A 17,414-nucleotide genomic window follows, 5' to 3' on the forward strand; every position below is an offset into this window, starting at 1 on the left:
GTTGTGCAAAAATACTTATGTAACAAGTTCAAGAGAAACTTCTGTTCTAAATATAGATTTGAAGTTTTTTAATGAAAGTTATATGAGAAGTTATTAAATAACTATTAAAGCTATTAACTAATTAGCAGAAAATCTACTAAAGTGCATTAAACTACTTATTTCTGTTAATGTAAAACTAAATAGTTCTGGTTTCTTCATGTAAGACTACTTCCTTGTTTTCAGTGCTCAAAGTCATCTACAGATGTGTGCAGCTATCAAAAACACTTCCTTCTGCAGTTCTCTTCCACCTCTCCCTATTGAATGCAGTGAACTAGATGGAGATATGAATTCCTTGCCTATAATCTTTGAAGATCGATATTTAGATTCAATTACTGAAGGTAAACACACCTTACAGTGCAGTTTTCTTTTTGCAGAAATGAGCAAAAATTATGTAAACCTGAGTATTTTTCTTTACATTTCTTGTTGGCTCTAAAGTAGTACATTTATTTGCTAGGAAATGTTCCTATAGTTTGAGTTTTGAGGATGTGTAGTGTTGTATAATTACTGGTGTTTTATAGCTTCAGTTACCTGCATAATCTTGTTGTAAACAATCCTTTTTCTTATTTTTTTTTTTTTACCCTCACTTTTTTTTTTTTTTTGTGAAAGATCTGGATGTACCCTGGTTGGTAGTTCAGAGCCTTCCAAGGTCAGAATCCAATAAACTGGATAAATTTGAAGCTGAAGAAGGTTTTGTAGCTGGTTTTACTAGCCCGGAATTGAAAATAAGACCTACAGGTGCCTCCAACTTTTGGCATTTGGAAAGTGAAAAAACGCTAACAAAAACTTTGAAAGGGAAAAATGAAGATGCAAATAAATCCAAAGTTAAAGTTACTAAGCTCATGAAAACAATGAAACCTGAAAACACAAAAAAAGTCGTGAAACAGAACTCTAAGGACTCTGTGGTCTTAGTAGGGTACAAATGTTTGAAAAATGCAGCACTGGAAGATGCCTCTCGAAGCTCAGAAGGCAGGCCTTCATACAATGCTAACGAAGGGCTGGACCCTACATTTGGTGGATTTCCTTGTGATACAAAGACCTGCACCAGGCAAGTAAGTCAAAGAGAACTTCCATTTCTGCCATCTGGAACTGAGGAAAAGACTGCCAAGATGGAAGGTGTCCAGCCAGGTCCAGGTAGCCCTGTGCACTGTGAAAATGTGGGTATTTTCAGTAGACTTAGTATTTCCCAGACAGGTTCTGGAACTATACAAGCAGATAGTGCTCTACAACCCAGAGGTACACTTGAAGGTTGTCATGGAGGTCAACCAGCTTCCTCAGGAGTCAGGACAATTGAGGTCAAACCATGTAATAAGAACCTCTATGAAGGGGAGAAAGTAACTGTTCACATTGGATTATGGGCTGAGTTTCCACAAGATGGAGTGCAAGGAGAGAATTTGCAGACACCCAATATTCAGTCTTCAGAATCTGGAAATAAATTGAATTCAGAACAGGAACCAGTGCTTGAAAAGGAAGATGTCCACGAAAGAAACTTCCGACATACCAGTGACATCTTGACAAAAATGAAAAGTAATCAGCCTACTCTTTCTACAAAAGAAAGTCAACTTTCCATAAGTGGAGACATGACTAAATTACCAGATGGTAGCGTGACGTATGCTTCTTCTAGGTTTTCAGATTCAGGTGTAGAAAGTGAACCGAGTTCTTTTGCAACTCACCCCAACCCTGATCAGGTTTTTGAAAATGTTCAAGGGCAAAGTGCATACAATGGTGAGAGAGTATTTCCTCAACTTTTACTAAAACCGGACTGTGCTGTAAAAAACACCATAGAAAGCCATTGCACTGAGAGTACCAGCGCTGTAAGTGAAATACAGTCATCCCTGACATCCATAAATTCTCTGCCTTCAGACGACGATGAGCTATCACCTGATGAGAATTCAAAGGTATCTGTTGTACCTGAATGCCAGCTAAGTGACAGTAAAACGGTATTGGATCTTGGAGCAATTGACTTGCCAAAAAGCAGTGACAGTAAAAAATCAAACACCAATTTGCAGCAGCGGTTTGTTGTACTTTCAGGGCACTCAGATAACAAAACTCTGTCTATACATTCCTCGCTCTCAGGAACAAAAGATCTTTTACGCTTAGTTGTTTCAGATGAGGATACATCTACTGATGTGAAAAGTTACAGCCCACAGGCAGACCTTGGTACAACATGCAAGGACTCTCAGGACCTTGAAAGGCATCTGAACACTACCGAGAAAACAGTTAAATTGCATTTGGAAACTACTTGTATGGGTGAGCCATCTGTGGTTTCAGGTTCTTCATCTGTAAATGTAGTGTATGAGGTTGAAAAAACAAATGAAGGAAAACAAAATGAGCCTTTAGAACTAAAGGAGACAACAGAAGAACTGTCAATGGCTAGAAGTGAAACTGGTACAGATAATCCTTCTCCAACCAGTAGTACGGACATGGTAAAGCAGGGGCTTGTCGAAAACTATTTTGGCTCTCGAAGCAGCACAGATATTTCAGATATTTGGCCTATGGACAACAGCAATCCTGTTAGCCCTCAAAAGGAAACATATGAAAAACAAATTATTTGCACTTCCCAACAAGATGAGGAAGAGGAGGAGGATCAAGACATGATTGAAAACGGGTACTATGAAGAAACAGACTATAGTATATTAGATGGAGCTTCCAGTGCTGACCAGGATCATGGCTCAGCAGAAGAGAGACCCCTGAGATCTGAAAGGATTGACAGTGGGCATCTGCGAGACAGAATGACTGTGCCTCCTGTCTGTACTCCTGGTTGTCTGTCTTTTCCTTCTTCTCTGAGAGACTCTCCTTGCAATGTTCTCTGTTCATCAAGGAGTAAATCTGATGCAATTACACAACAGCCGGGCAGCACATTCTACAGCTCAGCTTCATCTGTTTCCTGGTATGAAAGCTCTCCAAAACCTCAAATGTTAGCGTAAGTGATTGTTTTAAACCAAAGTTTTTTACTTTTAGGAATTATGTTAATATAGTATAGAAGGGGAAAAGGAGCGTGGTGAGGCTCCAGGGTGCCCCCAGGACTGTAGCTTGTGGATTCTGCACACTTAAGTAACATGGTGTTCTAGATGTTCAGACAGAAAGTGTGTTAGCACTGAAATCCTTCTGTCAGTTATCTTCTAATTTGACGTGGTTTGACAAATTTGAAGCAAACCATGGGTTTTTTTTATTTCTCTAATACGTTCCTGTGGAAAAAAAAATCATTTGGCTGAGAAGTGATGTCGTAATGACTACTGAGCATAAAAATGGTGGTTTATGAAATGAAAGCTGTTAAAATAGCAAGCATAGGAAAATATGCTTTGTGTTTAAACACACAAAAACATTCTGTAACTAATTGTCCATCTAATTAGTTCAATGAAGCAAATGTGCAATGCTAGCCAAGGTGACGGCCTTATTTTTCAATTTTAATATAAAATATCCAAGATGTAACACTTCAGTGACCATAGTGCTCTAAATTACACTGCAATTTGGATACCAGGAAAGCAAAACTTAGAGGAACATCAGGGATCCCAGATTGCACCTCTTTTTGCTGTAAACATAGGAGTTTCCCTGATAACCCCCTGCTGCTAACTGAACATGGGAAGCAGCAGCTTAATGTGTTGTATTGGAAATAAAGTGTTGCTATCAGAAGGAAGAAAGCTCAGAAGAGAGGTAGAAACAAGGAGAATGCTAAGCAGGCAGAAGACATAGAAGACCAGATAGTTTGTGGTAGCTGAGAACAGGAGGAAGGATTGAGCAGTGGTGGAGAAAAACAGGTTAGAAGTAGGCAGAAAAGTAATTTCTGGAATACTGGAGAGTGGATACTGGTGTGGAATGTGAGGGATGAAAAGCAGAGACTATTTAGGCTGTTCTGTAACAATAAAAGAAAGAGGGAACTCGGAGTAAAATCAAGGACTTGGCCTTGGGGAAGGCAGAGTCTCCCGGAGTTTGGGATAACTGGGATTCCAGAGGGCATGATCTGCTCCACAGAGAACCAGCCTTGGTACATTCAGTTCAGAAAACATGCCTTGAGTACAAACTAACTAACTTCTGCTGCGGAGTGATAAGACCAACTGCCTGCAGTGGTTTCTGTTCAGGCTGACTTCATTGAGGATTGTTTTTGCCGTTTAGTGAGGACTGAGCTAAAGATAAAGCTGGGAAAACAGAGAACAAAAAGCATAATGGGAGGAAAACAGTGAGCAGGCAGAAGAGGACAGGATACAGCGTGATGCTGTGAGGGATCACACAGAACAGACGGATTAAGGAGGGAAAGAAGCATAAGGCAGCATAAAGCTTGCAGTGATGCAGGGAAACTGATACGCAATTAATTAGGTTGGAAGGTCATACACAAAACGCTAAAGGAGGGGGAAGAAAGCGAGGAACACAGGAACTCCTGGGGTGTAGGGAGCTCAGCTATTAGAAACCATATAGTGTATGCCTTTGTATAATACCTGAAAGATCAGAGGTCTGGATCTGGCCTCTTCTGAAGCAAGTATCAGTTATTCAGCCTACCAGGGGGAGTTTCTGGTGAGCAATTACAGCACTGGCTCCAGCTTTCTGCTGACCTAGGAAATAGGTTTTAAATTTGTAAGAGTTACCAAAAGTCAGTGGAAATACCTTGACTTCTGATTGGTTATAATTCCTGTAATTTCATTGCTGCATTTAAAAAAAAAAGGTGTTGCTCGCTCAAGACCAGAACTAACCTAGAATCTTCAGTGGTTTCAGAAATACTTCAGAGTTTACAGAGATATTCAAAGGAGACAGCAGAGTAGAGCTTGGAGTATGGATTTTGTTACAGAGGAAAAGGGGCTGTAGGAAGCTGCAATAAAAAAATATTTTGAGGAACTGGCTTGTTTTGTGAAGGTAATAATTTGATAAATATGTTTTCCTTCATATCAATTACATAGAAGACAAACTAAAAAGACAGTAGAAAACTGTATCCTAGGAGACCCTACATTTGTCTGGCAATAGTAAATGTTTTTTTATCATAAATACGGTTTCGTTCCAGTTTCTTGCAGGCTAAAGAAGAACTGAGGCAGCTTAAACTTCCTGGATTTATGTATAGTGATGTTTTCAAACTGGCTTCTTCAATACCTTATTTCAGTATGGAAGAGGATGACTGTTCAGAAGAAGGAATACATCTTATAGTCTGTGTCCATGGCCTAGATGGTATGCTGGGAAATGTGATACCAAATGAGATAGCAGTCCAGATTTCTGGTCACGTTTAGCTTTTGTCATTTGAATTCTGAACTGAATGCTTCTGAAATAGATTCACTGGAGGGAAATGGGAATCTGACGCTTTACTGCTGTGTTTGACAGTGTGTTCCGTAGAATTGTTTAAATTAAGAATTTTATGTAACGTTTGTCTTAAGTAAAACTTCCGTGCACATAAACCCATTTTATGCCATAGTTCGCATTAGATACATCTTCCAGTTTTATATGTCATATAGGCGTTTGTCCATATCATGGTAATAGAATGCAGTAACTAACAAAACAGTTTTCTTTAGAATTTCTAATGTTACATTGTTAAGGAAAATAAAATATGTGTATCTTCTTAGGAAAAAAATAGTACATGTAAAATGCAGTCAAGTGTTTATAAGGTTTTAAAAGGCTGGATTACTGAGTCACAGAATGGTTGAGGTTGGAAGGGATTTCTGGAGATTGCCTGGTCCAGCTCCCCCACTCAAAGCAGGGTCACCTACAGCAGGTTGCCCAGGACCCAATCCAGTTGGGTTTTTGAATATTTCCAAAGGCAGAGACTCTACTGTAATAGAAAGGAGAAGGTCTCTTTCTAATTGAAAGAAGGATTGGAAAGTTTAAATAGCTTGAACATACTCACCTGCTTTTAGTTCAAAACATATATGGGTGTTAAGAAATAATACCCTTAACTATATGTTTTTGTCTTTTTGTGAGAAGCTTCTTAAATTACCAGTGTAAGGCAGCACAAGTGGGCAATTGATAGAACATTGGACTGGACCAACATGGCACAGCCATCTTGCTCATTTTTCAAATTCCTAAGTTAAAAAAAAAAATTAAAATAACAGAATAGCTTTTCTTTCTTCCTCTGGGCAGAAAGCATCCTTTGTTAAGTGCTTTTAAAATGGAACTCAGAAGTATTCCTTCTTACTAGCATAGATGTTCAAGTGCTATTGCATGTTTAGAATTGACACAAAAGTTAACTTAGCCGAAAAACCTGTTGCTAAAAAAACAGGTCTTTGAAGCCTTAGAAAAATCCATACAGTTAGAATTTTCTTATGACATGGTGAGTTCATACAAGTTCTTTCCTATTAATAACAGGTTTAAATAAAAATCTTGTTCTCTAATTAAGGCAGAAAGGGTACACTTTCTTCAAAACCCTACATGATCATTGATGTAGAGAAATCTTCAGAATGCTAGTTAAACTGGCATTTGTTGTCTTGGTCACCAGCTTAAATGTATCTTTATCTGCTGACAGTCCACTCTGCCTTTTTATTGTATGAAAATGTTCGTGACTTCCCCTAACTCCTTGCCCCTTCACTGAATTCTTTAAGCTAGCTCTGAGTTCTTTAATTGGCTTTTATCAAAGTTAATTAGGTTTTCAAGAATGTAAGGTTCATAGCGCTATGTATCTGTTGGATGCTAAGACAAAATCAAACATGACTTCCTAAATCCTTGCTTTTTTTAAAACGGTGTCTGCATTGAATGTCATTTTTATAGACTGTTTTGTCACTGCAGTTGGCATTGCGGTTTATCTTCCTGAGTCTTACTGATTTTTAATTAGGGCTGAGAATATCATTAGCTATGTTTAAATATAAAGTTGCCATAGGTTCATTTCGGTATTCTAAGTGCTTTTATTGCAAGCTAACTTCACAGTATCTAACTCTTGATTGTTTTTCCTTTTAAGGTAACAGCGCAGATCTAAGATTAGTGAAGACTTACATTGAGCTAGGGCTGCCTGGAGGGAGAATAGATTTTCTTATGTCCGAAAGGAATCAGGTATTTGCCAACAAAAAAAGAATTTCTGTAAAGCAATAAACAGTGTACGTGTTCAGACATGTTTATTTAATGGCACTATCATGTTGCACTTTACCACTTTCTGTGTATTTTATTGTATTCTCACAGAATCATGATTTGATCTGTGGCTTGAGTTAAAGTAATAACAAAACCTAGTATGATACTGAAGGTACATATATAAGGAGTAACATTTGTTGCTGCCATTTTGTTGTTTGTACTGATGTCTCCTAAGTTCTCAGCACAATCAGTTAGGATTGTAGATAAAATACCCTCTATATTAATGGTAAAAATGGTGATAAGTGAAAGCTGGTGTGGCAAGAAGGGAGAAATGTTGTTCCACAGGATCTGAGAAATACAAAATACCTGTCTCTTGTTCTTTTGTCAGTGTACTCGAAGATCCACATCATGACACTGAAGCAATATCAAATCCTCTTGTGTTAAACTTCCGTGAATTCTATTATTTTCAGATGAAGTAAACTTGACAAAGCACAGAAGACCAATTTTTAATTTTTTTGGGTGTGTTACATATTGTATTAGACATACTTCAAGGATGAATTAGAATGAAGAGCCTCTTTAATGACTCAAACAAAAGGTCCATTTAGTGCAGTAGCCTTTTCTGGTGATAGTTGTTGGGATGCTTTGCGAAACGGGCCGGACAGGCACTGAGCCATGCTTTCTCTTCTGTAGCCCTTTAGGGTTTTGGCAGTCAGCAGCTCTGAAGCTTTCTGATTTGGGAATTCCATTGAGACCCCTGAGCCTAATAGCTACTGGCAATCTTTTCTCCTTAATGTTGGCTGATTTATTTTTTTTTTTAATTTTTACTTCCAGTTTCCACAGCATACAGTTGAGATAAGTTCTATGGCTCATACACATTACTAATCCAGTTGCAAACAAGGAAAATTAAACAAATCCCCCCTGTTTTGGAAAAAAAATAGTCAATAATAATTCCCCGTTTTTCGCTTCAGTTAATTAAGTATTTTATAAACAAGTGTAATTTCTCTCTCAGGAGGCAACTGAAGAGACTTAGTCCATTCAGTATTTCTCAGGATCGCATGTGAAACAGTTTATGGTCATCCATAATATCTTTCCCTGCATGCTTTCAAACTTCTTGTCAATTAAAATAGGATGATCAGAACTAGACAGAGCATTTAAGATGCTTGTGCACTATGGACTTACAAAATGCTATATTGATATTTTCTGTTCTTTCCTTGCTTTCCTAATGTAGCTGATTGTATAGAAAGCAGATGTATAGATCATTGTTTGCATATATGTTTTAGGATGGTTTTCCCTGTATAATGTTGTTTTGTATTTCTTGCCCTTTTATCACCCAGGCAAGCTGTACTGTAAGGTTCTTCTGAAATTCTGATCTGTTCTAGATTTGACTATCCTGGATATTTGGTTTTGTCTCCAAACTCTGACATCTTATCTCCTTCTTCCCTTTCCCACATTGCTCATCAATATATTGAACACTACAGATTTTAGCACAGATCCTTTGGAACTTGTGTTGAAAAGTTTTAGGCAGCCTTTGCCTACCTCTTTCTTGATTTCTTACTGCCAATCATTGTAGAGAATCAGCTATGAACTGGGAATAAGACTTTAAGGATTTTTTTTGTTTGTTTAGGACTTGTTTATTCAAATCTTTCTGCTGTTGCAGTCATTGTTTCATTTCTGTTTCATGGGCAGCGTGATTGAGTTCTGAATATGCAGTTTGGTCTTCTGTTTCACTACAGATAAGATTATGTGTAGGGGAAGGCTTAGAAGTAAGGCTGGCTCTGAAATCTTCAGATTTCTTTTGGTGTATTAGAAGAAAGTAGTCTTACAGTAAAATGTGTATCCCTTTATTCCATGTTACAAGAAAAAAAAAACTTGGAAAAATTACAGTAACTAGGTGTAGTATTTGTATTCAGAGTTAATATGGATGCTTTTGTTTATGTGCTGTTGATCAAAACACTGGGGAATAACAATTCAGACTGAATGCAGAATGTATATTACTGCATTAGAAAATACAGTTGTTATTTTTTTATTTCTTTTATTTTACAGAATGATACCTTTGCTGATTTTGATTCCATGACAGATCGCCTTTTAGATGAAATTATACAGTATATACAAATTTATAATCTAACCCTTTCAAAAATCAGGTAATATCTATTCTATACTATTTATAGAAATAAACTGAAAAATAGAGCGCTGTGTTGTTCTGAACTGTGTTGCTCAGGAGCAGGTCAAAAGAGAGGTGGGAGAGAAATTCAGGGTTGGGGAGGAGTAGGGGATAGTCCTGTTTGTGGGTTTAGGGCAGAGTTAAGCATTACATTTAAGGAACCACTGTCCTGTGCTTCATCAGATCTTGCATGGTAGGGTTCTACAGAAGTAGTATATATAGTATTTGAGAAAGTTGAAGGAAACTGTAGTAGCGTTGTGTCAAGTTAAAGTCAGCTTTTTTCTGATTTTATAGTCTCTTCACCAAGTATGACATAGCAGACTGTCGATGTTGTCATTCCTACAGGGAAACTCCATCTTACCTGTGATGTTGAAGGGCAGCCGCATGAAAAAAATATTTCATCATTTTGACGTTTTCTGTTTGTTTCATCTGCTAAAAAGCATGTTTTACATCTTAATAGAAGGCTCATCCCAGTCTACGCGTTGCTGTTCCCTTTTTCAGTTACTTCCATGGAATACCTGCTCCATTTATTTTCTTGAAGTAGGGTACCCCATTTGGGCAGACTACCTTACTAACTCAGCTGTGTTGTGAGAGTTAGCTCATCGATAGACGAAAGGAGCAAATTCAAGCCTGACTTTGTCCATTTGTTTAGGCATCCTCAAACTGCACATCTGGAAGGGGTTTGGATTTGCTAGTCACATACATTCCTTACAAGTTTCTGCATACTCATGTGTTTTGCAGGCCTTAGGCAGCTAGAGAAAACATCTAACATGTTTAAATATAACCTCACTTTTAAACAAATGTTTATATTTTGAGATAGGCAAGATTTGACATGGTTAGTTTTGTCTAAATCAATTATTTTTTTTAAAAAAAAAAAAAGCACTCTGTGATTGTATTTGTGTTACACAGCATGCGTGTTAGCACCCTCGGCATGGGAGAGTTGAGTTCTGTAGCCCACCAGCACACGCCGATGTCTTCTTTCTCATGCTGTGGTCTGAAGGCTGTAATGAGCAAACCCACCTAGTTACCTTCTTGTTCATACCTGAGAATTGAATTCTCGTTTGCTTTTGGTTTGCTTCTCTCACAAGACTTTCAATTTGTACATTTTTTTTCAGTTTTACTTATTACTTGTCACTTGAAAGAAAAAAGAAATTGTCAATTTTTATTTTAGTTTTCTTTTCAATGCTTGTACTTGTGTTTGGCCCTGCCAAAGCAGAAGTCTCCATCTCTCAACTTTAGCTTTTCTTACGAGAAAGTTAAACCTATCAGTAGAGCGTGCAGCTGTTTCCTGGTAGCTACATGAGAGAGCTTTTGGGAGGAGATGTGCTTATATGCAGGTCCTTGAAGGGATGACCCAGAAAGCCCAGGAAAGTACTATTGAGAAATCCTCTGTTCAAGTAGTCGATGAGTTCCTACCACATTTTGGCTGTCCCACTGTAAAGAATGCAGACTTTGTGCTAGTTAGCCATGCTTTCCTGAATGGTGCTAGTTCCTACTCATAACATCTCCCTGTCTGTTAAAGGAAGAGTTCTTCTGTGCAAGTGCTGCTCAATAGCTGAGTCAAATTAGAAAGCAGTTTCCAGACCTGTAATGATTTTTGTATGGCAAAAAAGCCGACAGTGTTGTGTGTCAGAAATACCTGTTCAGTCCCCCTTTTACACTCAGAGTCTTGTTATGGGCAAAAGGGAACAGGCTTCATATGCAGCGCTAACATTTTTTTGTTAGTCCAGTTAGTGTTTTAATAATCACATAAAAATGCAGCAAAAAATTACTATTAGTCTAGTTACAATACTACTAAAATTCATAGTCCAAATTAATGCAGAAAAGTCCCATTATTAATACAGCTAAAATTGTTATACAGAAGCTTGCTAGTATCTTTTTTCAGGTGGTAGGCTCCCCATCCAGCAACTGCTGGTGTTCTGAGATCGGTGGTTTGTGTCTTCCTTAAGCAATGGGACATCAGCACCCTGGGGCTTCTGTGTAAGGAGAATGATGTTCACGGTGGGGGTTTCTGCCTCCTTGGCCTTGGGTCTGCCTGGATTTATTTTCATACTTCCATATTTTCAGTCTGCCCACATGCTCGCTCTTTTGTTTCTCATTTGCTCACTTTTTCCCACTCTGTTGTTTTCCCTAATCCTGGCTTTCTCTCTGGAGTTGTAAGATTGTGCTTCTGCAGTGACTATTAATAGACCATTGGGGACCTCTGGCATACGATACTTGTGCCTGCACTCTTCCACACCACACTTTATTCTAGCGATACACAGTTCAAGCCACACAGAATAACTAGTTGTTATTAATAGAAACTGTAGTAAAACTAAACCAACTTTAGGCCTCACTTGTTACTTTGCTGCCAGATGATTGTTGCCACAGCTAAAACAAACTAAAATCAGCTCAGGCCAAGACAAGTCACGAGAAGTTCTGAGATTCTGTGTTGTCAGGTCAATGCAAAGCCTTGTGCTTTCGGGTAATGGCAAAATCCTTTTTATTGTGCTACAATCTTATACTGAGATAAGAAAAGGCACTCCCTATACCATCAGAACCCAGAGCCATACTGTAGCATCAACTTCAGTGATCCGACAGTTTTGGTACTGCCAAAGCTAATACCAGCTATTGCAGCAGTACCACTACGCTACCAACGTGTGCATTGATCTCCTCTGGACAAAATTCTTGTGCTTCCTAAAAGTGTGAACTGGAAGCTTGATTCAAATCAACAACAATTTGTCTTATAAAACAACTGTTTGGTAAAGAATCACCGAATACTTCAGGTTGAGGGGACCTCTGGAGGTCATCTTGGACCTACTCATAGCAGTGCTGCCTTCAAAATTAATGCAATTTTGAAGCAAGTCAAATTGCTCAGTCATAACCTTTCAGGTTTTGAGTATCTGTGAGGATTGAAGCCCGTCTAGGTCATCACATAGCTAGGAAATCAACCACATGCTCTTAACAGCATAGCTTCAGGAACTGTTTTCCTCATGTCAGGTCTTACATACATTTCTGATGACCTGTATCGGACTTTCACCTCAGTTGGATTATACAGCTTGTCATCCTCTTTCCTGAGTAACATTGGCTCACAAAAAAAGAAAGCAATTTTTAATGCTGTACATATATTAAAACATCTATTCATTGTTTCGGCACCTTTTTGATTATGGCTTTTGGATATTTTTTTTGTTCTTCCATGGATTTTTATAGTTGGACAGGTTTGGTTTTTTTCCAGTATGATCTGAATTGGTAGGCTTGTGCCATAATGTGCATATAAATACCACAGTATAATTCTGTTACTTCAGCGTGTTAATGATCTTTTGTATTCAAAGGACGGTAATATTGCCACCTACCGTTCAGAAATGTATTGGCTTTGCAGAGCACCCCACAGCTGCAGGTATCCAAAACAATGAGTAGGATGGGTTACGCTTTTGTCTTAGGCTTTCAAAACCCTTTTCGAAGGGTTTTCCTTTCCCTCCCTTTTCCTTTTTGATTTGAGCAAACGCTTAAACCTCTCTCTGTTAAGAGTATTAAAGGCGTATTATGTATTCACCTAAACATCTGAATTTGAACACTATAACTGTAACCTCTGTTGTTTCTCGAAGCCTTTGCAAATTAAGAACGTGTGTTTAATCTGTGAGGAGGTACATTCACGATTGTAGGCACCTTTTTTTTCCTCAAATGGTTCTTTCATGTTTCTGAAGTTCTGGTTTGGGTATGCCCATGTTCTTCAGGACGATAGGATTGATTGATGAATTACTGTTTTTACCAGTGATGAAATTGTCCTTTGTATGGTACAATATAAAGTTTCACGTCCTTTTATGATGGTTAATAAATAGTGGATGAACTGTCAGAGAACTGCCAAGAAAACATCTCTGCTAATGTTCAGATCTTTTTTAGAAAACAGTCTCTTTTACTGAAGAGTTGCAGATCATCTTCAGGATAAACTCAATCAATTTCCATGGACGTTTTCTTGTTCTTAAAGAGATCTACGGTTTTGTTTTTCTTGTATGGACTTCGTGATGTACTCTGAGAGAATGGTTTTAAATTTGAGTATTCAAGAGAGTCAGCAGCTCAGTATTTTGTTTTGCAAATGCACTGCTGTTGTGCTGACAGCACAGGGCGTACATATCTTTCATTTCTAAATTAGTTAGGCAAACCTAGCAAGCTGCGGCAAAGAGTTTCTGATAGTGCAGCAATTTAGAAAATCTAGTAGTAAAAGCAGATGGGAAGAACATAAACCTATGCTTAGATTGTATATCAGTAAGGAACAAATAGCCTGTTCTGTCATAGAAATATATAATTATGTCAGAGTTTAGGGGTTCAGGGGTGGCCCTGCCATTCTGTAGCCTAATGTTTGAATTTTTTCATTTAGCTTTAAATTGGAATTTTTTGAGTCAATAATTCTTGTTTGGGAAGCAATTAAACAGTCAAGTAATTTTTTAGCACTGTTTTTTACACATTATTACTGGTATCTTTGTTTTAGCTATTTTTCTTCATGAATATAGTGATACAGAGCAAATGGGAAGGATGATCTTACCGGTGTAACGTTGTGGCACATGTATGATGCAGCCACGATAGTTCTACTATGGATGGTTGTCTGTTCTCTCCATGTCCTGAGATTGCATTTGTAAAACAGAAAGGCACTTTTTCCTTCTCATTTCGTGAGCCTTGTCTCTGCCATATCCTCTTTAAGCCAGTGCCTAGGACGATGTGGTCCTTACCTCAGCAGGGATCTGTAAGCATAGCTGCATCAAAACTAGAATTGCTTTATTTTGTAGTGTCCTTTCTTAAAGAAATGCTTTATACAGACTTGTGGGTACGACAGTAGGCACCTCAGATTAAGTCATAATTTTTCTTAGATACATGAAGCTGAAGAGTCCCATCCACCTTTCCCCTAACTCACTTAACCAGGGAAACAACTAAATGTGCTGTTCTCCTGGCAGACAGGTATTCTTCAATTGCCTCGCTCAAGCTGCTAATCACTTAGCCTGGTCCAGCTGCTAAGCAGATTTGAGATGTTGCTCCTATTTTAAAATAATCAGATTTCAGTTAAGTAATAGTTTTCCCCCTTATAGGAGTACTTTTGGAATCCTTCTCCACTAGATTGTTTCAGTAACTGTCACGTGTTTATCACATTGAATGCCGTCACGTGCCGAAATAGCAATCTATTCAGTCATGCACAGCTCATGAACTATTTTCTGAATATGTGGTGCTAAGGGAAATACAACCAGAAGTAATCTTGGGTTTGGGTGGGAGATGCTGGTGGAAGGATAGTTTGTTTTCACTAGCTTTTCAAAAACAATGTATAAAATAATTCTGGGGGAGCTCAGAACATGTCCGTGACGAGTTTGTGCCGCTTGGGAGATACGGACAAGTTATGTTTTCTCTGTGACCTAAAATACAGGCTTCTGAATGGAAACTTGTCATTGATTTGTTTTCCTATGGTCTTTCAGCGTTTTATGACACGTTTTATTTTTCTCTGTTTAAAAGGAAGAAAGATTGCCATCAAATTCTGTGCTATACTGTTTTTTCTTTTTAAACAGCTTTATTGGACACTCACTGGGTAATTTAATAATCCGTTCAGTGCTCACAAGACCTCGATTTAAATATTACCTCAACAAACTTCATACCTTCCTGTCTCTGTCTGGACCACATCTTGGTACCCTCTACAACAGCAGTGCTCTTGTTAACACAGGTAAAGTATTATTTTCAGTAGTGTAAGTTCAGGGGAGATTTTGTCTTTGAAATGCACTTAGCAGTTTCACGTGGGGTGCGCATTTCTGCATCACTTTGATTACGAGAAAGTGAATGTTTCGCTGTCACGAGAAAACAGAAGGGTTATAAAAATAAAGTATCAATAGAAGGATGTGCAAGAGATGGTTGGCATAAGCGTTTTCCCGTGTGTTTGATTCAGGTTTTCTGTTACACCATAAACTCCTGTTTTAATGTGTCAAGCTAAATTTATTATAAACTGAATTTTAATATACTTATTCTGCAAAACAAGTAGATAAGATCCATTAAAATAATTCTGAACTACTAATGGCATCTTTTCTCTCTCAAAAATGTCTTACAGTAAACTTAGAAACCTGCAGTGTGTTTCTGCAGATGTTTGTACCTTATGAATGTCTGGTTTTCTAAAGATGAAATGTAGCTCTAGGAGAGCTTGTAGAAACTGCTGACTTTTGAAATAAACATTAGAAAATATTTTCAGGTAGCATCTAATTTTTAAATGAAAACTTGTTTCTAAGATTACCACCTGCCTTGGAAAGCCCAAACCCAAGTAACACTTGCTTTCACTAAATATAAACATGCTCATTAAACTCTTTAAAAATAGTCTAAAAATCATGAATTACTTTGTTTGGTGCCCATTTATTTATTGATTGTGTTATTTTGTTTCATACAAAAATGAGGAGGAAAAACTTTCAACTCGCGTGTGTTGAGCTTTGAGAGAAGTGGACAGGGATTGCTGGCTAACTGGAGCTACTGTTGGCGTCTATAGAAGCAGGGGGAACATGAGAGCTCTTTGAATTTGGTTGAAATGGTGCCGTTTATAGCCCTCAGCACAGTACCAATAGGGTTCACTTCAGGATTAAGACATCTACAATATAATTCACCATGGGCACCTACTGTGTGCTTAACCTAGTGGACGGCTTCTTTCACATATTTTAATCTGTAGCTGAATCTCACCCAAATCGCCCCAAAGTGTTAGTGTTACTTTTAGAAATTGTAGCGCTCCGGGATACAAAGATGCAGGGCTGTTTGCTTGTTTATATAATCACCAACAAGTGGCTTTCAGTTAACTAAGGTTAAAGCTATTGAAGTATAATCCAGAATATATTCACTGAAAAAAAATAAGGATTTCTGGAGTATTTAATCTCTTCTATAGTTGAAGACTGTACAAAGTGACCTTTTCATATAATAATCTTTCTCTACATTTCAAACTCCTTAAGATTTTGGAAAATACCAAGATAATAATAAGGAATGAGTACTGAAGTCTAAATTACTCTATTGTATGTATACATTAATGACCTTCAATAAATTCCTTCAGTAAAAGATAACTATTTCCTTGAGGGTTGAATCAACACATTCTTCAGGCTGTAAGGGCTTGGTTGCTTGCTTTTCTTTTGCTTGCCAAAGGAGAGAAGACTTTCTGAAAGGCCAGTTAGCCTAAATATTCTATTATATTAGAAAATATAATACTATTATTTTCCTCCCAGAAAATTCTGCTTCCTTTGTTCAAGTTAGATTTAATTAATTCAGTGGTTCTATAAAGTTCTTTTTAGAAATCCAAGAAGTAACGCTTGTTGTTCAGTGCTACATATTTAACATCAAAATGTTCTAATATTCTGTAAATTATTGAAATGAAGTTTGTATATTGTCTTACGTCTAACTTATTAATCTATTTTCACTTTTTGTAAGTAGAGTTATTTTTTTCTAGAAAGGCGTGTATATTAGTGGAAATAATGGTCTTCATGCTTTATTATACATAGACAGGAAAGAATAATGAGCACAAATTTTAAAGGTTTCTGGGCTTGACAAACGCTGACATGAAAAATAAAACTAACATCTGAGGAGCTAAAAATATGGACTTCATATACTTTTACTTACGTTTAATTAGTTTTCGTATTTTATCATGTATCTGTACTCATGTTGTACCTAACAATGCAGGACTGTGGTTTATGCAGAAGTGGAAGAAGTCTGGTTCTTTATTACAGTTGACGTGTCGAGACCATTCAGATCCACGACAAACATTCTTATACAAACTTAGTAAAAAAGCAGGTAAGCTTTGTTAATACTCACTGTCTTTTAAAGTACATAAATGTGAATAGGAAATGTAGAAAAAAAAAAAGACTTCCAACACACTCCCGTTTCAGTTTATGTAAGAGTTGCTTTGGCTTTAGTCCCATGTTCTTCAAGTAAAATAAGCAGTAAATCATTTTTGTTGCAGAGGTGGACCATTGGTTTGATACTTTCCTTCCTAACTAATGAGCGGAGTTTCAGAGTGCAGCCACTAATGCTGGCGATTTCAGTGTGATAAGTCAAGTACCTATACACTCTTTTAGGATTACCTGTTTCTGTATCTATTTTTCTTATCTATTCTATAAATGTAAAATTCTGCTTTCAAGTTTTTGCTACCCTGTCTTACTTCCTCATTAAGATGCTCAGGGAAGACAGATACTCATTTTGATGAAGAACTTGTACTTAGCTTAATAGCTAAAAACCAATTTAAATTATTTGTACTTTATCAATCATACAAGTTTCT

At 37.5% G+C, this 17,414-nt stretch overlaps 1 protein-coding gene across 4 annotated transcripts in view; it reads left to right on the forward strand.

Annotated features, from left to right (window-relative positions):
- The window catches only part of FAM135A (family with sequence similarity 135 member A), a 75,172-nt gene that overhangs the window by 44,356 nt on the left and 13,402 nt on the right, over positions 1-17,414 (forward strand). For 3 of the 4 annotated variants that reach the window (XM_035893100.1, XM_009637558.2, XM_035893102.1), the window contains 7 exons: positions 223-377; positions 646-2,959; positions 5,027-5,187; positions 6,902-6,993; positions 9,052-9,149; positions 14,695-14,846; positions 16,820-16,930. In XM_035893100.1, the coding sequence (XP_035748993.1) occupies positions 223-377; positions 646-2,959; positions 5,027-5,187; positions 6,902-6,993; positions 9,052-9,149; positions 14,695-14,846; positions 16,820-16,930 (3,083 nt within the window). The remainder of the gene's footprint in view (positions 1-222; positions 378-645; positions 2,960-5,026; positions 5,188-6,901; positions 6,994-9,051; positions 9,150-14,694; positions 14,847-16,819; positions 16,931-17,414) is intronic. The other variant, XM_035893101.1, reaches the window with a different exon arrangement.

The sequence above is a fragment of the Egretta garzetta genome, unplaced genomic scaffold, assembly GCF_000687185.1.
Source record: "Egretta garzetta isolate BGI_Z169 unplaced genomic scaffold, ASM68718v1 scaffold584, whole genome shotgun sequence".
NCBI lineage: Eukaryota > Metazoa > Chordata > Aves > Pelecaniformes > Ardeidae > Egretta > Egretta garzetta.